This window comes from Podarcis melisellensis, assembly GCF_964234715.1.
Source record: "Podarcis melisellensis genome assembly, chromosome: 4".
NCBI classification, from domain to species: domain Eukaryota; kingdom Metazoa; phylum Chordata; class Lepidosauria; order Squamata; family Lacertidae; genus Podarcis; species Podarcis melisellensis.
In genome coordinates, this window is record NC_138531.1 from 77,235,336 (window position 1) to 77,258,253 (window position 22,918).

The 22,918-nt window shown below is 41.7% G+C and overlaps 1 protein-coding gene across 1 annotated transcript in view; it reads left to right on the forward strand.

The window, feature by feature from the left end:
- Nucleotides 1–22,918, forward strand: part of STARD13 (StAR related lipid transfer domain containing 13) — a 208,462-nt gene that overhangs the window by 39,167 nt on the left and 146,377 nt on the right. Inside the window, exon 3 of the mRNA XM_081909308.1 lies at nt 19,175–19,208. Within this exon, the coding sequence (XP_081765434.1) occupies nt 19,175–19,208 (34 nt within the window). The remainder of the gene's footprint in view (nt 1–19,174; nt 19,209–22,918) is intronic.

Genomic DNA, 22,918 nt, shown 5'->3' on the forward strand with positions numbered 1-22,918 from the left:
GCTCCCCCTGTGAAAGTGTGTGTGGATGCCTGTACATATTTCTTCCCAGTCACCTCACATATTATGTGAAACATCCACATAAATCCTGTGACAGCTTTCGTTTCTTTTTAATTCAGAATTAGGAAACCTGTAGCCTTCCAAATGTTGCTGGATCCGAAATCTAGCAGTCCCTGATAATTTTCAATGCTGGCCGGGGCAGATCATCACAGGTTCCCTACCTCTCCTCTAATTCATACAAGCAACCTTTCTAAAAACCAAGCTGTCGGTCAAATGCTATTTATTCCACCGTCCAAATTTAGTAATTTGGACACTGTCTTGCACTGAGTCAGACCATCATTCCACCCACCTCAGTACTGTCTGCACTGACTGGGAGCAGCTCTCCGGGGTTTCAGGCAAGTGACACTCCCAACTGTACCTGGAGTTGCTGGAGATTGAACCTGGGACCTGCTCACAAGGCAGATGCTCCACCCCTGAGCTACAGTTCTTCCCTTAAATTTTGAACGCGCAAGTACTTTTATCTGTGACAAAATGACATTTTGGAGCATTTGAAAGTCAAATATTGACCAGGAAGTACGGTGAAGTGTTAGCTAGGTGTACCTTTCAGGAAACAAGTTTGAAACCCTTGGCTTACAAGGTATGCCCTCTACAAAGAGAAGTGCTCTTCAGGATGCCAGCCCGCCATGCCTTCTCCAGGACAATATCGGCTGTTAGGGATCAGTTCAGGCCAACACACACACACAAACAAACAAACAAACAAACACCAGCTTGTAGTTCTTGGAGAGCACTCTGAGAACACTCAGTCCTAATTGAGGAACTTTGGTGGAATCATTTCTACTTTTTTCTTTTAATTCAATGGGAAGTGCCCCAAGTATGGAGAAGGCACCACGTTATTTTTCAGTAGCCTGGCCTCAGTTTCCAAACAGGCTCTCAATCACCCGAGTTCACTAGCAGCATCTGAGATCCCTTACAGAAGCTCTACCTTCTGCTTGGGTGGCTGCCACTGCAGCTTTTGCCTTACATGGAATTGCAAAGGTTTAGTCGCTTGCCAGAAAGAGGCTGCTGATGTTTCCCACCAGGTCGCAGGCTGAGAAATTACAGATGCTGTAATCAGAAGCTGAAAAATTCAGGGAAGGAATGGGTAGCATTTACAGCCCTTATGTATCATTCATTACAGCCCTTATGAAACATTCTTTCCCAACCAGCTGCAGTGTTCAACAGAACCACACGTACCAGCAGGCATGTATTGCTCAAGTGCATGCCAATAAACATGAGTGCTGCGGCAGGTGGATGTATTTGGAAGGGAGAATAGGTGGGAAGGATTAAGCACCCTTCCTGACTGCCAATCGCCATCTGCAATACTACCCATCAGATTAGCACAGTAGGAAAAACATGGGGTTAGGGGACTCAGATTTGCTTTACAATATATAGGCCTTGTGCCCTCCTGTTTTTCAGCAAATCCAGTGAGCTTTCGGGAATGCAAGCCACAGATCCACTAACTGGAAGGAGAATCTATCCCACCCCCCACCAGTAACATATTGTTGATTTTAAAGGATTTAGGGTTCTGAAGTGTGGTAAGCACAAATTCAGCTAGAATTCACTCATTTCTGCAGCCAAAAATCACCATTGTTTATGCATCACTTTTGGAATGTTCAGAGCTCTTTACTTACGTTATCTCAGGAATCCTTACATCAACCCTGTAGGCAGGTTACTATTTTTACCTTCATATTGCAATTGTGGGCTTAGGCCAAAGACAGTGGTTTGCCATCTATCAAGTTTACAGAAGTGGAAATATTTTCATTTATTTGTTTAGGGGAAAAGGTCCAAAACATTCACAGATACAAAAGAAAACCTAACAATAGAACAGAAAAGGAAGAAGAAATCCCCAGCAGACTACCCTACATTTATACCTACAATATGAAACAAAGAAACTATAATTAATTAAATCAGATCCATAAATATATTTGCCTTTGTTCCTGAAAGCCTTGAGTGGGTCCCATTTTTGCTCAGATTGATGGATTCTTTGTTGTCTTTTGTCTTACCCACAGCGTCCAAATTATACTTGGTTACGAATTCCCATAATTTGATAAACTGCTGTTTTGAGCAAGGGATTTTTTTTCCTTTTTCAAAATTTACCATTTAGCATCCTGGCTGCCAGGATCATATAAATGAGTAGTGACAGGATTTAAACCAAAGGCGTTCATACCTCAGGTTTTCAGCCATTCTTCTGCACTGGCTCTATATTCTTTACATAGTGGGGGCGGGGGGAGAGAGAGGAGTATGCTGATGAAGGCAGCAATCCACAATTCACAAAAATCGACAATAAAATCGGGGGGGGGGAATAAGGGGAAATAGGCTATACTCAGAGCTCAAGAATTATGTGTTTCAGCATGGTTTAAATTGTCGCGTTATCTACGTACAGAATAATTCTGCTTACACTGGAATTTTATTTTTAACTTGCTGGCAATAAAGAGAGGTGCTCAATGTACTTTGAGAGAGGAATGATTTAGCACTTCTTTGCATGGCCCTTAAGGGAAAGAGATCATAACAGAGCAATAACAAAGAAGTTTACTGGCAGGTAAAAGGAAAGAAGACAGTTGCCTGAGAGGATTTACAGTAAAGGCCCTATTTATTTAAAGTAGGTGGCATTTTCTTTGACTCTGTGAGCGGGATCAGCATAAGGATTTCACTTGCAATGCTACTTATAAATAGTGCAATAAACACTTCCCAGAGCCTCATTTTATCAGGGAAATTCCAAATCCATACACTAACTGAGCCTTATAAGTTGCTATGTGAGCTTTGTAAATATTTTATGTCAGTTTTAGGCTCAAGGGCAAATATCTCTTTTGCTCTGCACTTGTGAAGAACTGTATGCTGAAAAACATTGGCTATAAAATATAAGAACATCTTTCATATTCACCTGCAATCCTTCGTGGACTAGTGCTAATTATTTTAATAAAACTGACAGCCTCACCTGTACATTGTGAGCACATCAGTCCATACTTCCCTGATCTAAATTTTCTTTTGATTTTTGCAAAGGGTTCCCTCAAAGCAGCCACCCATTCTGCCCCAAGTTCAAAAAATAGCTTAGGAGCCTTAGGTCAGTTCTTAGGCTCAATTAAACTTCAATTAGCAAGCCTTCATCTTTGAGTTATGACAAGTATGTGTTGTGCATGCATCCAGTCATAGATTCCACTTTGAATTATTATTAATATTATTATTAATATTTTTGCTACTACAGTGGTACCTCAGGTTAAGAACTTAATTCATTCTGGAGGTCCATTCTTAACCTGAAACTGTTCTTAACCTGAAGCACCACTTTAGCTAATGGGGCCTTGCACTGCTGCCACCCGATTTCTGTTCTCATTCTGAAGCAAAGTTCTTAACCCGAGGTACTATTTCTGGGTTAGCGGAGTCTGTAACCTGAAGCATCTGTAACCCAAGGTACCACTTTCTTATTATTTACTACTTACATGACAAAATGGCTTCTAAACAGTTTACAAGTATAAAATCAATCATAAAGTTCATACAGAGTTAAAACACAATGAAACAGTTGCATCGAAACTTTGAAACATTCATCATGTAAAAATGCAATAAAACAAGCTCGTTAAAACAATTAGATCAATGAAACAATTAAAACAATTAGATCACAGGTGCAAGTTCAAGGCCGACAGGTGTGTCTTCAAGAGCTGGAGGAATGCCAAAACTGATGGGACCTTTCATATTTCAGCCAGGAGGGTATTCCACAACACTGGTGCCACATAGATACAGGGCATGGCGCCATTAGCAGCTGCCATCTTTCTCTAAGCGACTGTACTCCGTAAGGTCTTTAATTTCACACTTGGGAGGGATGCCAGCTAGGCCATTAAAAACCACAGTGCTTCATGCGCTACTTTTGGCCTGGCACAGTCCCCAGATGTGTTCACCAGAAACACAGTGCTGATTCTCTGACCTGGCTGTTGCCTCTCCCAGTATCAAATGAGCTTTCATGCTGAGAGGAGTATTTAGCAGGCCAAATTCAGAGTGAGTGGTACTGGGCCACTTCCTAGCTAGTGCAGAAAGAAGCAACTGGATATCAACACAGCTCTGGTATATTCCAGAGCTTAGGGTGAGGAAGCAAGCTGGGAGAAGGCTCGAACGTGGAGTGTAGGAAAAATCCAGTCAAATGCAGTCAAACACCTGAGGTGCTCCTGAACTTGATTAGAGGTGACCGGCTGGTGCAGGGGATTCAGGTCGGAGCAAAACAATATAAACTTAAAGCTTTTGCAGATGACCTAGTTTTGACATTGCAGGAGCCAGAATCTAGTACAAAAAGAGTATTACAACTGATACATGATTTTGGACAGGTCGCAGGATTTAAGTTAAATAAACAAAAAACGAAGGTGTTGGGGGAAAATATGACAGATACAGAGTCAGAACGGTTTCAGAGAGAAACAGAATTATCATTGGTGAAAAAGGTAAAGTACCTAGGGGTTAATATAACAGCCAAAAATCTGAGTCTATTTAAGGATAATTATGAAAAATGTTGGTCTGAAATTAAGAGAGACTTGGAAAGTTGGGCAAAACTGAAGCTTTCTTTGTTAAGCCGAATTGCTGCGATTAAGATGAATGTGCTGCCAAAGATGTTGTTCTTGTTTCAAACATTGCAAATTGTGGACAAAACGGAGTGTTTCCGGAAGTGGCAGAGAGATATTTCCAAATTTGTCTGGCAGGGCAAAAAGCCCAGAATCAAGTTTAAGATATTAACAGATGCAAAGGAAAGAGGGGGCTTTGCCCTGCCAGACTTAAGGTTGTACTATGAAGCCGCAGCTTTCTGCTGGCTAAAAGATTGGCTACTTCTCGAAGACACTGATGTGTTAGATTTGGAAGGTTATAACAATGCTTTTGGTTGGCATGCATATTTGTGGTATGACAAAGCTAAGATCAACAAGGCCTTTAAGAACCATATTGTCAGAAAAGCAGTGTTTAATGTCTGGACAAAATACAAAGACTTATTGGAAAATAAAACTCCAAGGTGGCTTTCACCTTTGGAAGCTAAGGCTTGGAAAAGACCCAATATGGAAGCCTACTAGCCAAAATATTGGGAACTGTTAGAAAAAGACGGAGATAATTGGAAATTGCAGAGTATGGAGAAAATGAAGGATAAAGTGCGAGACTGGTTACACTACGCTCAGATTAAGGAAATTTTTAAAAGTGACAAAAAGTTAGGATTCCAGGTGGAGAAATCGAAGTTGGAAACAGAACTGTTAGAACCTAAGACTAAGGTACTTTCAAGAATGTATAACTTGCTGTTGAAATGGAATACACAAGATGAAATGGTTAAGTCGGCTATGATAAAATGGGCACAGGATATTGGGCATAACATTATGTTTGAGGACTGGGAAAGGTTGTGGACCACTGGGTTGAATTTTACTGCATGTAATGCTTTGAAAGAAAATGTAATGAAAATGATATACAGATGGTACATGACCCCAGTTAAACTTGCCAAAATATACCATTCGTCTGACAACAAATGCTGGAAATGTAAAGAAAATGAAGGAACATTCTTCCACCTCTGGTGGACCTGCCCTAAATTGAAGGCCTTCTGGGAAACGATATATAATGAGCTGAAAAAGGTATTTAAGTATACCTTTACTAAGAAACCAGAGGCCTTTCTTCTGGGCATTGTCAACCAGAAGGTGTTAAAGAAAGATAGAACATTTTTCATGTATGCAACAACAGCAGCAAGGATACTACTCGCTAAGAACTGGAAAACTCAAGATCTACCCACACTGGAAGAATGGCAGATGCAACTGATGGACTATATGCAACTGGCGGAGATGACTGGCAGAATCCGAGACCTGGGAGAAGAAAGGATTGAAGAAGATTGGAAGAAATTCAAGATTTATTTACAGAAATATTGTGATTTAGTGGAATGTTAAGAAGGATGCTTGGTTATAAATAATTGGCCATCACTAAAATAGATCAGGAATTGGTGATAAGAGAGATTAAGAGAAACAAATTTGCAGGAGAATTATTTTATTGTATTTAAGTAAGTGGTTACAGATTTGGAAATAAGATGATAATTTGCTGGACAAAAATTTATTAATGATGTAAGTGGGAGCGGGAAACGTGAGGAAGTTCAAGGATATCATGAAACTTTGTCAAAACAAAGCAATAATGTTTATTATTACTGTATTCTTTTATTCAAAAATTCTAATAAATATTTATATAAAAAAAAACAAATGCAGTCAAACACCGAGTCTACCTAGTGGCAGTGAAGGTAGCAAAGCTTTGCTGACTGTTGCATCCTCACTGTGCTGTCTGGCAAAGCTTTTCTCAGTAGTGTGGAGCCTCCTAAAGTCTGGCCCAAAGCAGCTAGTAGAATGGACAGCATACCCTCCAAGCATCCCAGTTTTCTAGGGACAGAATCATGAAAGCCATCTCAGCTTCTGATTTAATCCTGGAATGTCTCTCTTTCCCCCTCCAGTGCCACTGCTTCCAAACTTGGGGATGATGATGGACTGGCACTTGTCCTGAGTGTTGGTAATGGCAAAGAAGCATCTTGTTGCCTCTCCATGAGAGCCAGTGTGGTGTAGTGGTTAAGAGCAGTGGACTCGTAATCTGGTGAACCGGGTTCGCTTCCCCGCTCCTCCACATGCAGCTGCTGGGTGACCTTGGGCTAGTCACACTTCTTTGAAGTATCTCAGCCTCACTCAACTCACAGAGTGTTTGTTGTGGGGGAGGAAGGGAAAAGGAGATTGTAAGACCAGTCTGCATAGGACTTAAGCAAGCCGCTTTTGATACCAGACATTTGCACCAGGGTGCTCTGTACAAACTTAGAAACACACCGAATAGGTTGGCTGGAAAACATATCATGCCAACATTTTCAACTTGTGTTTAGCCAAGTATCCTAATGACATAAAAGTCAGTTTTTAAGAAACAAAAACAAAGCAGCTTCATAGTTGCTTTAATCAGAGGCTTGGGTACCATTGTCTGTAGCCTGAACTGAAGATGCATGATATCATTACTAATTCAAATTGAAAACACAGCTGGGCTAGGGAGCCAAAGGAAGTATGGTTCGGAAGTGGAGCATTTGTGTGAGTCATGACATGTAAATGTGCGTGGCAAGTCATTCCTGATAATGTCCAGCCAAACCACAGTGTTGATGTTGGAAGATTTGGCGTGGGAACTACAAGTATAATCCTGACTCCCCCTCCCCCCGTCCCACAACTTCTTGGCATTTTATTTGTATTTACTTTTACAGTAACTTGGTTTTCTCAGATGCTCTCTCTTTTCATTTCCTCTGACTTTATTTATTTAACTCTTGTTATTAGAACAAAGGACCCTAAGGACGTTAGTGTTCTATATAGAAGCTGAAACAGTCTTTTCCACATAGCATCTCCTGTTTTCTGCATGAAAGGAAAAATTCTGTTTTTTGCCAGGAAGACTTAAGTTCTTCTTGATGATCTCAGACATCTTGTGTTGATCCTTTTCCATCTTGGCAATTAATTGCACGTGACTTTATTCTTACTAGTTATCTTTGTGGCATCAGTTGTAGAATAGGGTTTTTTTTTATGCGCTAATACTAGGATCTCCAACACAGCACTCTTGGGCACCTTCTTCCTCTTCCTCTTCCTCTTCCTCCTTCTCCTCCTCCTCAGCAATCACTTGTAGCCAAGTAAGATTGTCTTCCATGAATATGGTCGTAACAGTGTGTGTGTCTGTAAGTGACTGTCTATGACACCTGCCAAAGTTCTCTATTCCTTGCAACTGTTTTGTTTAAAAGGTGTTTTTGGCTTTTGGGGGGAGGCTGTTTGAGAGTGGGTTGCTAGTTTGGGGAGAAGTTTGGGTTTTTTACTGTGCTTTCGGGCAGGGGAGGAGGTCTGCAGATTGCTAGTTTTTTCCTGCAATATTACAGTATTTTGAGTACATACAACAGTTTCTTAGATTTTGAAAAGTGCTCAGAAGCTTGGAACCTCAGCCTTAATAGAGAAAGCATTTTTCAATTTTGGTAGGTTTGGTTTTGTTCTCTTCCATCAACTTTAGTAAAACCTTGATTTATTTTTAAAGAACTATCTTCTAATCCTATATCAACCAGGTGATGTGGTTTTTAAAAATATATATTAACTGTGATATGCAAAAAAATAATAATTGAAAAGTTCCACTTTTTAGGGTGGAATTCAGCATAGTACTAATAAGATCATTCCATTGGGCAAGCAATCTCCACTTTCCTCCCCCATTTTCTGTTTCGGACTTTTCCAGACCCTCCAGAGCAGATTTGCAGGAGAAGGGGGAAAGCACAGTTATGCTTTTGGGAACCGGATAGTTGAATCTGGCCTTTAGTGTTGCACAGTGCTAAAGGGTTTCATCTAGGGATTTTGACAACTGGCACAGCTGTTTTTCATTCCTGGCCTCTCCATATGGCCTGTTTATTAAGCATTCTTCCTGATTTGTTTGTACAAAGCTTGCATGGAGCTTGTATTTGATGTCTTCTTGTTATTTAGCTCTCATTCAGATTTGTTTGTGCAGATGCTGCACAACTTCCTGTCAATCAAATGCATGTTGCGTTATACCTAGGGCTGCCTCTGAAGATGGTTCGGAAACTTCAGCTGGTGCAGAATTCAGTGACCAGGTTGCTCACTGGGGCAAGACAGTTTGAGTATATTACACAGATCCTGGCCCAACTGCACTGGCTACCAATTAGTTTCTGGGTGCAATTCCAAATGCAGTTTTTGACGTATAAAGCCTTAAACGGCTCAGGACCACAGTACCTCAAGGACTGCCTCTCCCCATAGAAACTGACTTGCACTCTGCAGTAATCATTTGAGGCCCTTCTTTGTGTGCCTTCTACACATGAGGTCCAGAGCATGGGTGCCAACTTGAATAAATGGTGGGGGGGGGGAGGTAAGCAGCGTCCCACATAATCACAAGATGTTGTCAGAATAAAGGAATGCTTAGGAAAAAACCACCAGGACTTCTGCCAGAAGTCACTACTGCTGATACTAGCAGTTATCAAGTGACACCAGGAAGCCAATACAGATTGCATATACACAACTTTTTGATTTGAAATCAATGGAGACTGAGTACCCATTTTTTCTACATAATCCACACAATCTGTACCTTGCAATAAATTGGAGAGAGATTTATATGGGGGTGGGTGGGTAGAGGAAGATCTATAGAGAACATGAATTGCTTTCAAAAGTATCCAGGAGCTCAAGAGAAGGTAAAGGTCTTCCCCATTACCTACTACCTGTTTATTTTATTTTTTTACTGGAGATGCAAAGGATTAAATCTTGGATTTTCTGCATGCATAGTGTGTCTTATCCTCTCTGGGCTCTCCCCATAGCTGTCAACTTTTCCCTTTTCTTGCGAGGAATCCTATTCGGAATAAGGGAATTTCCCTTTAAAAAAGGGAAACATTGACAGCTATGGCTCTCCCCTAGGTTCAACACCTTACTTTACTCCCTCAATTAGGCCCAGAACTGGTAATGGCTTTGATTGACCACCCAAAAAGACAGCCTCAGTGCATCTTTAGAAGATGACCAACTACCATTTGCCCCAAACAATTGGAACAGCAAGTTTTTCTTTCAGAGATAATTTTTAGAAGGAGGACATAAATTATGATAGGCACATGCAAAAGATACTGTTATACAAGTATTTAGGGATGCCACACTCTTGTTGAAAGCAAAACTAGCCATAGAACTGCTAGAAGTGTTTATCACTGGGGCGCGGGAACTGAAAGGAAACCAAAAGAAAATGTTAATAAGGTTATTTAAAAGCATTAGTAGTGAGACAGTGCCTGCCTTCAGGCTTAAAGGTAAAGGTAAAGGTACCCCTGCCCGTACGGGCCAGTCTTGACAGACTCTGGGGTAGTGCGCCCATCTCACTTAAGAGGCCAGGGGCCAGCGCTGTCCGGAGACACTTCCGGGTCACATGGCCAGCGTGACATCGCTGCTCTGGCGAGCCAGAGCTGCACACGGAAACGCCGTTTACCTTCCCGCTGGTAAGCGGTCCCTATTTATCTACTTGCACCCGGAGGTGCTTTCGAACTGCTAGGTTGGCAGGCGCTGGGACCGAGCAGCGGGAGCGCACCCCGCCGCAGGGATTCGAACCGCCGACCTTTCGATCAGCAAGTCCTAGGCGCTGAGGCTTTAACCCACAGCGCCACCTGTGTCCCAGCCTTCAGGCTTAAAATCTCTATAAAAAAAAATAACACACATGGAAAAATGAATGAGGAGAAAAGAGGCAAACTTGGGCATAAAGTTCTTAAAGTTGCGCTGCCTTTTGCAGCTTGCAAACCGTTTCCTGAAAATGAACGAGTGGTTTTGGCTCAGCCTTGCAATGTCTTTCTTTGACATTCCCCAGAGAACAACAAATGTAGAACATAATGCAGATGGCGCTGTTGCATGTTGGAGATGGTCAGAAGCACAGTAGTGCAAGGTTGCCTCTCGCATGTGTAACTGCCGGGTGTCTTCCAAACTCCAGCTCGGCTCAAGCCACTTGTCTTAATCAAAAGGACAAACTAGAGGGCAGTGCCTTGTACTGCAGCCAAGGTCATAATCTAGAGAAGCTGTCAAGAGAAATCGGGAATTGAAATGAAGCGAAGTGAAGAGTGAGCAGTTGAGTGCAGCAGAAGGACAGGAACGTACAAGAGAACATAACAGGCTGTGTCATTTTTCTCAGAGAAATATCTGATTAAAAAAAAAAAAGATGGATCATTATTTCTAGATACAGTACCTCTGCTTACATACTTAATTCGTTTCGGAGGTCCGTTCTTAACCTGAAACTGTTCTTAACCTGAAGCACCACTTTAACTAATGGGGCCTCCTGCTGCTGCTGTGCCGCCACCTCACAATTTCTGTTCTCATCCTGAAGCAAAGTTCTTAACCCGAGGTACTATTTCTGGGTTAGCGGAGTCTGTAACCTGAAGCGTCTGTAACCCGAGGTACCACTGTACACACATAAACACATGACTGTGCTGTAAAAATAAAGAAGAAAGTGCAAACCAGTTCCCCAGATAATATCCTGCCGTTTAAAGATCTCCTTGCTATTCATTTCTTTTAAAAGATGTATTTCACTGGACATAGTGTATCTCCCCTGCTCCAGTACCGCTACCAACATTTGCATATTTGTTTAAAGGAGCAGCTGACCTTTTATTCCCACACCACCAGTGCTCACTTCCCTTCTTTATGTGTATCATCTGGCTACCAAAGTACAGTAGCATAGAAATTCTAGCCTCTGAACTGGTTGTTGGGAGTAAAGCAACAATGCTTGCAATAAGTTGCCTGAACCAGTTAGGGGCAATAGACAGAAATAGACAGGAAAACGCTTTATTCTTCCCTGCTGGTTCCTTCTTAAGAAACTACCTTTGTTGGATTGGGTTCCCCACCTCCCCAAATGCAAGTTTTGCTTCCATCCTCCTCCTCTTCCAGTCAGTCAGTGTTAGATATTCCTTTTGTTAACCTCATGACTCCATGATGGCCGCATGTCAGCTTGTACTCAGAACAGTTTTTGTTTTAAGTAATAAAGTTGCTTTATTGTCTCAACCAGCAGTTGTACCAGACTATTTATTTCTCAATTTGGCTGCTACACACACACACACACCAGTTGTTAGCGGGAAGTAACTTTGAAAATCAGGGGTGAGGAGCTTGTGGCTGCCATCAGACCCAGCCAGAGCAGGAAGATGATAAGGTGTCAGTTCAGTTGGTTAGAACATGGTGCTGATAATGCCAAGGTCCCCACAGGTTTGGTCCCTGTAAAGCTGCATATTTCTGCATTGCAGGGGGGTTGGATTAGATAATCCACAGGGTCCCTTCCAACTCATAAGCAGTCCAGCAATATCTGGAGGGCCACAAGTATCCCATGGGTGCTGAAAACATTATCTGTCTTCAGCTTTCTGGGAACAATCATTTTAAAAAGGTAAAGGACCCCTGACAGTTAAGTCCAGTCACGAACGACTCTGGGGATGCGGCACTCATCTCACTTTACTGGCCAAGGGAGCTGAGTTTTTCCGGGTCATGTGGCCAGCATGACTAAGCCGCTTCTGGCGAAACCAGAGCAGCGCACGGAAACACCGTTTACCTTCCCGCCGGAGTGGTACCTATTTATCTACTTGCACTTTGACGTGTTTTCAAACTGCTAGGTTGGCAGGAGCAGGGACTGAGCAACGGGAGCTCACCCCATCATGGGGATTCGAACCGCCGACCTTCTGATCGGCAAGCCCAAGAGGCTCAGTGGTTTAGACCACAGTACCACCTGCACCCTGGAACAATCATTGGAGAACTCTTAATCTCAGGGTTGCAGGTTTTAGCCCCACATTGGGCAAAATATTATTGCTGGGGGTTGGACTAGATGACCCTTGTTGTCCCTTCCAGCTCTAAAATTCTATGACTTCAAAACTATGGACAAGCTTTTTCCTTTATGAGGCAAGCTGCCAAGGAAGCTGTGGTAGAAGTTAAGCATCCTTTCTTTCCTGGAAAAATGGAGGTAACAAGATGTTGAATACGATGGACTCCATGCACCCATGGGGTTGCATTTATTTTCAGGAAGATCTCCCCCCCCTCCCATGCGTTTACTGCCGTCTGTATTGCAGAAATGTGGTAAGTGAGGAGCATTTCCTGGTGAACAGACAAGGAAAATCGTCACCTGCTTAATTTCTTCAAGCCAGGAAGTTCTTAAAAACACAAGAGCTCTCCTTGGCAGCCGTATTCATTGCAGACAGTCATGTACTGTTCAACATGTCATTTGTTCTGCAGAAAGCTGCAATGCAAAAGTGTAGCACCACTGAACTGTACCTCTGCAGCTGTTTTCAGTGCTGTGATACAGGATACTCTTGACAGGCGTCTTCATATAGCACTGAGATTATGAGACTAAAGTGTAAGGCTCTCCATTGTTCATTTGGCACTGATTGAGACTAAAGTGTAAGGCTGTCAGAAATATGCTGTCAGAAAGAGACAAAAGGCTAGTTTGCAAAAGGGATCCTAAAGGTGTTTGCACATCATTCCTGCTCTCTCCTTTGCTCACGTGGAGTGAGGTGGGTGGGGGAATAATCCTGGCTGCTCTCCTCTTTGACTCATAATCAGCCAGTTCATTTGCTGGTCCTTGACTATATTTAACCATTGATTTGGCCACTTATTAGCGTATCTATTATTCATCTTCATCTGATCTCTTTGTAAATGTTTTATAAAAGGGCATTTTAATAGTTCCTGCATCCCAGAGTTAGCCCTCTTTCTAAATGCCTTGAAATGTAATGGATTTAGGGAGAATTATTTTTATACAGGATGTAGTTCTCCTGATTCTTATGTTGATGTGGGGTAGTAGTGACTCGTTGCCCCCTGCCCTTAAACACTGCCTGTATACTTGTAAATAAAGGAATATTTATTTTTTAAAAACTGCCAGTCATTGCAGACAAAACTCTGCTAGATGGACCAATACTGACTTGGTATAAGGAACCATTTCTGTGTTATTTCTGGAGAGTCTGTTATTGTATTTTATGTCAGGAAAAGCACTCATAGACAGGTATGTTGTCTCATTTCTTTACACGTCTCTCCTTATACACTAGCTACATCGTGACACCTTTGCCCTGTAAAGAGCAAGCCAGAGTACTGTTGGATAGCATCCAGGAACTTGATGACAACTTTAGCAGGCTGAAATTGCTAAGGCCAATGCTAATGGTTTGTTGTGTTAACAGGTGAACACCTGATTTACTTTCCATGTCTTAAAAAAGAAACAATAGGCTTTATTCATCCATTTTTTGGAAGGAATAACGTAATGATCTGCCATATGCCCTATTTTTCTTAATTTTTTTGTGTGTGTGTTCTGTTTTTGCTTGTGTATAATATGTTTTATTTGCAGGGTGCATGTGTGTGATGAGCACATTACAGCATAACATCTGCACAAGTTTTCAGTTACAGATGTTATCAAGTGACCCAAAGGCACATCTAATTATCCAGGTTCTCTTCTTCTTAATGTTATAGGTGTATCTCATGACTCTGAAGCCTAGCATCAAAATAAATATATATTGGGATACATTATCATATGAGCAATATGTAGGTAATGGGAAAAGCAAGAATATCATTGGGGAGGGGTGAGATAATTAAAATACAAACAGCTCAACTACCCTTCCTTGCCTGCTTCCAACTAGAATGGAGCACCCAACTGGAACTGGTGAGATATAATCAGATTCACAAACTCCATTAAATACGCAAAAGTTTTCTCGGACAGAGACTGCTGTGGGTGCTGATGACTGTGCAACACGTTAGCCCTAGAACAGCCTTTTTGCTTCGTAGCATCCGTTCTTAACTTTGGGGGTATGTCAGAGAGGCATGGAAGGCTCTGTTTGCCCTACAAGTCCTCTATCCCTTTCCAAAAAGAATTTTGTGTCATGAGGACATGCACTCCTCTTTACTCTGCATCCCGTGTGTTAAGTTGTGGGTGAACATATCAGACGACACAGCAATTCTTCAAACAGCTCTTGTTTATTCACAGGCCAGAACTGAACTGAACTAAAGGGTTCAGTCAGCCTGCTTATATAGAGCTCCAGTACAACGTAACTGTAACAATTTTCTAAAACTATGCAATTACTGAACGTCACTTTCGATCCCTTATTTGCATAACTATCTACAGTATCCCTCTGCTGGCCCAGGGTGAGAACTTCAGTACATAACACCGTGCTCTCCAAGCCCTGGTTTGGGAAGCAGTGTACGCACAAAGTTAGCCATCATTCTGTCATTTCTTATTAAATACTGCATTTTGACACATTTCTCCCCAAACCAGCCTCTATCCAAATTTAGAAAAAGAACGACCAAGCTGCATCTTAAGCTGGTAGATGGCTATGCAGCCAAAGTCATGCAAGTGTTTTCATTTTACAGATCAGATCTTGATTCAGTGCTGAAAGAAACACTATGACCCCAAAGCCAGAGGAAGGACTAGGAACCCTTATCTTTCAGATTCTCCATATACATAAACCAGGGGTTGGGGACTGGTTTAATTAGGCCTGGCAGGGGTTCCAATTGGACCTGTCAGACTGTTGCCCACAAAATACACCCAGCTGTCTAACACCTGGTGTCATATATGATGTCAGGTGGGGGCAGATAGGGGCATTGTTATGAAGGAACAACTAGACACCAACCACCATTTGATTTCCTATGCACTGCAAACAGCCATTAAGTCTGATAGGTGCTTCTTTATTTGACCATGCATCAAAAGAGTGTGACAACAATGGTCTTATAACGCTACCTGGTACACATCTGTGCAAAGAGAGGGACTTGTATACAAGCCAATCTTTCAAATCTACAGCAATAAGCCTGCCTCAGGATTGCATTGTACCTAGCAACATATAAAGCAAAATAAAAAAAATTGAGATGCCGAATCATTTGTTTGCAAAGTGCTCTAAATTTGCTTTACAAACATCATTCTAAGCTGCGCTAGATCCATTTAAATAAAATGAATGGTTCATGTTTTTAATTCACGTAGGACAGACTTGGGGGTTGGGGTGGGAATCTAATGTTCCCTCGGAAATTGTTTTTAAATTGCCTCCAACGCTTTTCAGACGGAGCAAGGATTGCCAAAATGAACTGGTACCTTTTGCTCCTGGGAGAAGCAACTGAGCGAGTGAGTGGTTTTTATAGCACTCTGCAATGCAGACAAACACAGCTTTAGAACTTCTATAGCAAAGCTGAACGACCTTCTGTGCTTTTCATCAGGGTTTCTATTCTAGGCAGGCACTGCACAGGCCATCTCAATTGTTTTGTGGGATTATACACGTTTTAAGTGATTGAAGTGGTGCATTTGAAAGCAGGCTAAAGACTTCCTGAATCTGTTTGGGTAACCCTTTTTTGCAAGGTTGATATTCCTAGGGATGGCAGCTATTGCAAACAAGATAACCATGCCACGGGGAAGCCTATGAGTTCCAGGGGTTTCCACCCTTTTGGGGCCTGTGTGAATATCTGGAATTTTATATTTCTGATTATATATTATTATATATTTTGATTATATGTTGATATATACAGTGGTACCTCAGGTTACATACGCTTCAGGTTACAGACGCTTCGGGTTACAGACTCCGCTAACCCGGATATAGTACCTTGGGTTAAGAACTTTGCTTCAGGATGAGAACAGAAATTGTGCTCTGGTGGCATGGCAGCAGCAGGAGGCCCCATTAGCTAAAGTGGTGCTTCAGGTTAAGAACAGTTTCAGGTTAAGAACAGACCTCCAGAACGAATTAAGTACTTAACCCAAGGTACCACTGTATCATATATTTTATAGGGCAGTACTGTATATAAATTAATAATAATAATAATAATAATAATAATAATAATAATAATAATAATAATATATTGAAAGAATGCCATGGCCCCCATCTCCTCCTCATTACACACCCATGAGAGACATCAAGAAAGCACGCACACTTTGCTTTTCTTTGAGGTTTGTGTAAAAGTGGAATCTAGTAGAATTACAACAGATCCTCTGGAATTTGCATGATTATACATCCTAAAACTGCTGTCAAATAAAAGCTTATATTAGTAGACTGCACAGAGGTGGGCAGAATCATAGGTGTTCTACTTGACAGCACCACAAAAACATCAGTCGAAAGCACACCTGGTAATGATTTTTACGTGGGACGACAACCAAACCATCAACAAATTGCACAACTCATCTGCAGGCATCTGGAAAGCTCTGGATCTGTGATTTTTACAGTTCTGTGATTTGAGGTTGGCGGGAGAGGACCCATTTTAAATAATGCAATTTCAAGAGGTTCAGTTTTATGGGATTCAATTTACGTGTGTATGTGCATGCCTTGTATATCACCTTCTCTCCCTCCGAATCCTGTGGCATCCTACTTTCTCCCTCTGGCTACTCTGTTCCACAAACAGTCTCCCAGGTCACTTCCATCTCTGCCTAACTCAATCACTTTCCCAATCACTGCTCAGGGGGTCTTGAAAAGAAAAAAACTGCTCTTCCAGCTTTCTCCTTTGGCTCTATGTACTTAGAGGCTTTGTGGGCACCAGTGGAATTCAAGGGCACCACTGATCTCATGGGCACCAGGTTGGCAACCAGAGGTTTGGTACTCATACTTTGGCAAACCTAGGAAATAAAGAGTATTAGCTTGAGACAATTTTATACAAAGCTAAGGGAAACAACTGTTATTTTCTTATTCAGGTAAATCAGGAGTAACTGAGCTGTGGTCAGAGCTTCCAAATCTCAGCAAGAAAGAAAACAGAATTAAGTATTTTAAAATTTGCTTGGCTGCTGCTTATTTTTTTAACTGCCATAAGCAAATTAGACAGTGCAATCCTATACACATTTATTTGAAAGTAAGACCTTTTGGACTCAGTGAGATTTGCTTCTGAGTAAATAAACATATATATGGATGTGGATGGCGCTGTGGTCTAAACCACAGAGCTTAGGGCTTGCCGATCAGAAGGTCGGCGGTTCGAATCCCCTTGATGGGGTGAGCTCCCGTTGCTCGGTCCCTGCTCCTGTCCTCCTAGCAGTTTGAAAGCACGTCAAAGTGCAAATAGATAAATAGGTACCGCTTTGGCGGGAAGGTAAACGGTGTTTCCATGTGCTGCTCTGGTTCGCCAGAAGCGGTTTAGTCATGCTGGCCACATGACCCGGAAGCTGTACGCCGGCTCCCTCGGCCAATAAAGTGAGATGTGCGCTGCAACCCCAGAGTCATCTGCAACTGGACCTAATGGTCAGGGGTTCCTTTACCTTTAAATAAACATATTATTGCAATATAATAATATATTTAATGCTGTTGGTGCTCTTAGTACTGTTCTGAGGCGTCCTGTAAAATCACTAAATCCAAATTCTTGTGTGTGCCATTATTAGTCATATTTGCAAATGCTGTCAGGTTTTCCCCCACACAATTGGGGTCATGCTCATTCATAGTTTCTATGGCTCAGGCTGATGCTTTCCATTCAGCTTAGATAAATTGCTGTCCTAGTGTTCCACGAGTGCCATTTCCTATCAGACATTATTTCTATAAATTACTTTTCATCTGTCAGGTTTTGTGTTCCCATTTGGAATTGGTCAAGAGACATAACTGTATTTTTTGTTGGTACAATTTCACAAAAAGAACCAGAAATCGTAGGAGGCAGAGCTGGATGATGGGGGCTGACACACACTCAAAGAGAACTAAGACAACTGTGGCACATATTTATGTAATTTCAAAACTGCTTGTTCTGTGTCATTATTTCCATGGAAATTTTAAAATCACAAGCCTTATTATGACAAAATAAAACCCCAACAGTTTACTGATGGAACTATCAGGGCTTTTTCTCAGCCAGAACTCACCGAAACTCAGTTCCTGCATCTCTCTGGTGGACGCCATTGCCATTCTAAGAGAACAAGGGAGGTGTTCATGGTGAGTTCTGGCACCTCTTTTTCTGGAAAAATACCACTGGGCACTATGGAAGTCCATTAGCCACATCACTCAAATATTGTAGAGTAGACCATAAAAACGAGTGTGCCTAATGTGCAGTAAATCATTCAGAGAAGACAACTTGATTTAAAATAAAAAATAAAAAACCAGAGCCCCTAATACTTGAGAAATGTTTCACATTCCTAGGCACCAGATATTATAGGTGCCAGCCCTGTGAAGGGACAAAAAGGTTAGTGTTCTCAGGCTCTAGCATCAAATGTTTTGAGTGCTCAGGGATTTACCTACATAAGGAGACATTGAGAACTCTGTGTTATTGGAAGAACTAACATCACCAAATTCCACACACATGAGCTCTAGCCATTTCACCTGTACACTTGTATATACTGTCTGCCTCACAATATTCAACTGTATTGTCCCTCAGCATTTTAAAGTTTGCTCTTTTTTAAATCTGAAACACTGTTTTTGTTTTGGTGTTTTAATATTATATTAGTGTTTTAATACTGTTCGTGGTGTTAGCCACCTTAGGGATCTCAGCAGCCAGAAGAAAAAAAGGGACATAAATATTTTAAATAAGTAAATATCTGTTTACAACTATAGGTCGAGCCCTTAATTAAAACCATTTTTGGCAGCCGTCTGTGAGTTCACAAAAAATCATTATCAGTACCTGTTGTTTCGCAGCATTAGAGTCAGTCAGACAACGATGGTGATATCTCAGAATTTAACATCCTCTTTTACTTTGGGTGCCTCTGCTATTTCGAAAGGAAACAAAATGTTTTGCCAACTAAGAAACGTAATTCTTTCTTGCAGATGCTGTCTCAGGAGTTGAACAGAGAAAAAGCAGGTAGGTCACTCATTGTTATTATATTTAGTTCACATGTCACACTAAACTATAGTCAGTTGTTTGTTGTGAATGCAGAGGTTGCTCCCACTTTGCTCTTCCCCCTGCACAAAGAGGAGCCACAAACCACGATCCCTGGTTTAGCATCACATCTGATGTAACACTAAACAAGGGATTGTTGCTCCCAGACATGACAGGAAAGGAGCAAAATGGGAACCGTCATGGTAATAATAATAATAATAATTTATTTGTACCCCACCCTTCTGGCTGGGCCTCCCCAGCCACTCTGGTCGGCTTCCAACAAAGATTAAAAATACATTAAAATGTCACACATTAAAAGCTTCCCTAAACAGGGTTGCCTTCAGATGTCTTCTAAATCTCAGGTAGTTGTTTATCTCTTTGACATCTAATGGGAGGGTATTCCACAGGGCGGGCGCCACTACTGAAAAGGCCCTCTACCTGGTTCCTTGTAGCTTTGCTTCTCGCACTGAGGGAACCGCCAGAAGACCTTCGGCGCTGGACCTCAGTGTCCGGGCAGAATAATGGGGGTGGTAACTCATGATGAACCATTCTACTGCTCATGAGTTATTTCTATGTACTTTTTAGGAGGGAATATAGGAGTGCATGGTAAAAGAGTGGGTACCAGGCATTTTTAAGTGGCTTGCCATCTGTGCATGGGTGCAACTGTTGTAGTTCTGGACAGGCTTGTTCTGGTTTATATTTTATTCATTACCAAACCACCACCACCCCCCACATTTCTCTCAACCGAGGGTTGGGGAGCTTTTAATGCCTGCTTCGAAACAGTACAAGCCCCCTGAATTCATTTTTGGCTCAGATTAAAAATCTGAGATGGAGAAGATGCATGTTGGCAAATACAGGATGTCTCAAAAATATCACCATGAGAAGATGAGAAGGCATTACGAGCATTTTGTCAGGGACTGGCAGGGCTCTGAGGAGTGTGTGGTAGAGGCAGGGATGTTCAAGGCTGATCCAGCGGAAGGAATCAGTGATTGGTGGGGTTTTGTGCCTCTCACGAGGCAGGAGCCAGGGCTGGAGGATAGGGAAGTGTCCCAGAAAGTGGAGACAAAGAAGTAGAGGGTTCCTGGGAGAATCAGGCTGGTCGAATCCCCTCCGCCCCCTTTCCCGCTGTCTCCCAGGACCAGGAAGGGCTTGAAGAGGCAGGCACAATGGTACCTTCCATGTGGGTGAAGTCACAGGTTTGCTTGTGTGTGCCCCGTCAGACACAGGAACTTAAGTTTGGATGGAGGCATAGTTACACTGTTGCTCCAATCATCCAGCTCAGAGCACAAGCCTGAAAGGGAATGGCAGCAGCTTAGTTGCCAGAAGTGTGTTTGTGTGTTTAGTGCACCTTAGAAGCTACTGTAAGTTTGTGCTTTGTCAATAAAGAATTAAACTACTGGCCGTTGGTCCTCCTTGAGCTGGGTGTGCCCATTTGAGAATGGTGAATTTTGCTGCAAATTTCATACGTAATCTTTATCCTCATCCAGTTGGCCTATGAGCCTTATTGGGAAACTGTGAATGTTTTTGCACTGATTGTTTTTTTTAAAGCTGAAGCAGTTAATCAAAGCAGGTCATGTACTAAACTACTGTGTTTGGAACACAACATAAACCAGATTGTCAATGGATGACTCCAAAAAGAGAATTGGAGCAGTGATATTTGGAGAAGTGCAGTGGTTCTTGGAAACCAATGGCATATGCTTGTAGACTCCCTCATAAAAAGAGCGTCAATGTGCACAGACAGATAAGGAAGCTCTGGCCTTGGTCAGTGGCTGTAAAATGCTCAGTCTGTCCATCTGTAGAAGGCCAGTAGAAGGCAGAAACTGAGCACAGGGCCCTAGCAACATATTGTTCAGCAAATGCTGGTACCTGTCTCTCCCAGGATTCAGACATTGTGTTCTTTTTCCAACCTCTGCTGCAAGACTTGAACTATTGAATATTAGACAAGAAAATGTCCTGGTAGTAGCGGACATGTTATCCAGGGCATTTAACAGTACTGACAGATAAAATAAAGATGAGGAGTTTACCACAATTCTTGTCAGAAAAGCAAAGCTGCTGTCAGTGTGTCAGAAGAAAATGTGCAAAGAATTTGCAGTTGTCACATCATGGTGCAGCAAGCAACAAAATATCACCACAGACTGGAGAGGTCATTACATACCTGCCCTGTATTTTCAATTTTAAAAGGCGCAGGTCCGTAGCTTGAGGGTTGTCCTGGATCTGTTACTGTTGTGTTGCTTGAGGCACAGGTCACCTCAGTGGAACGTTGTGCCTCTGACCAGCTTTGGCTAATGGCTCAGACACTTCTCTACCTATAGACAGAGGTAACTTGGGTTCAGCGGTCTGTGCTCTAGTAACCTCTAGGTTATATTGCTGCAATGTGGGGTTGCTTTTGAATACGATTCAGAAAGTGCATCTGGTGCAGAATGCAGTAGCCAGATTGCTGGCAGGAATTAGGCAGTTCTGACCAAATGGCACCCGTTCTGGCACAGTTACTCTGGTTGCCATTATGTTTCTTAGCCCAGTTCAGAATGCTGGTTTTAACCTTTAAAGCCTTATATGGCTCAGGACCCCCAATACCTGACTGACCATCTCTCCCTCCAAGGTCAGTGGGTATGGCTTGGAAAAGATTAGGATGCATATAAGACAGGACAGAAATAAGCAGGCAAGCAAACAAACAAACCTCACACACAGTCACGAGAATTGCAGCTTTCAAAGCCTAATGGTGCGTGCATGGTGCTTGGAACAGTTTCTGTGTTAAACATAAAAAACCCTTAAAAGCTAATATTCTAAAAATAATGCTAATTCAAGTTTAAAAGAACAGCTGACTTTTTTACCATACAAGTGGATTTTGCCTGGGTAAGTAGCTTGAACCAGCTAGCTTAAAACCTGTGGTTTTGCATAGCTCAAATTGTCATGAAACGCACATTTTGTTCAAAAATTATATTATTCACCTATTCGAAGAACAACTATAACTAAGGTATCAGCAGATGAGGGAACCCCTTTTATTTATTTATTTTGCAGCCAGTGTCAAGAGCTGGTGTGTGTATATGCTGACAAAGATGCTGATTTAGCATACTGGACCTAGAAAATTGAGGTCTTAATTGGCAGTTCTCTTGCTGAGCCACTTTTACTGTCATGTCAACAAAATGCTACTGTTGTTAATCAAAAAGCATAGTTTTCTCCGTAAATGTCCCAACTGTTATTTTTGTGCACATTAACTTTTATCTACTATATGTTATGAGTCTGTCTTTTGAATGCCAGGTTGGTACTTGGAGAGGGAAAAATATGCTTATATTATTCTGAAGCGAGACCTGCTTGGATTTAGTCATGAACTATTTTCTCTGGTTGTTTCTTGAATTATCTACACCATTTGCAGGGTTGGCTTTTGTGATTTGCTCTCTTGGATTTTTTTTTTTAAGTAATGCATCTATTACTTTTTTGTGACTTGGTTTTCATACTGAATAGATCTTGGACACTCTGATGGATGACTTTTATGCTTCATCTGCTTGATCTTTCCATGCTTTTTTTTTTTGGTAAAGTTTCTTATTTTATGTTATAATGTATCTAAAACAGAGAAAACAATTATAAAAGCAGACAAAAAAATAAAAGATGAAAAACAAAATTACAAAATAAGCATGTGGAATGAGTAGTTGCACATGAGTTAAAAAAACAAAGTTCAAGACTATCAACCTTAG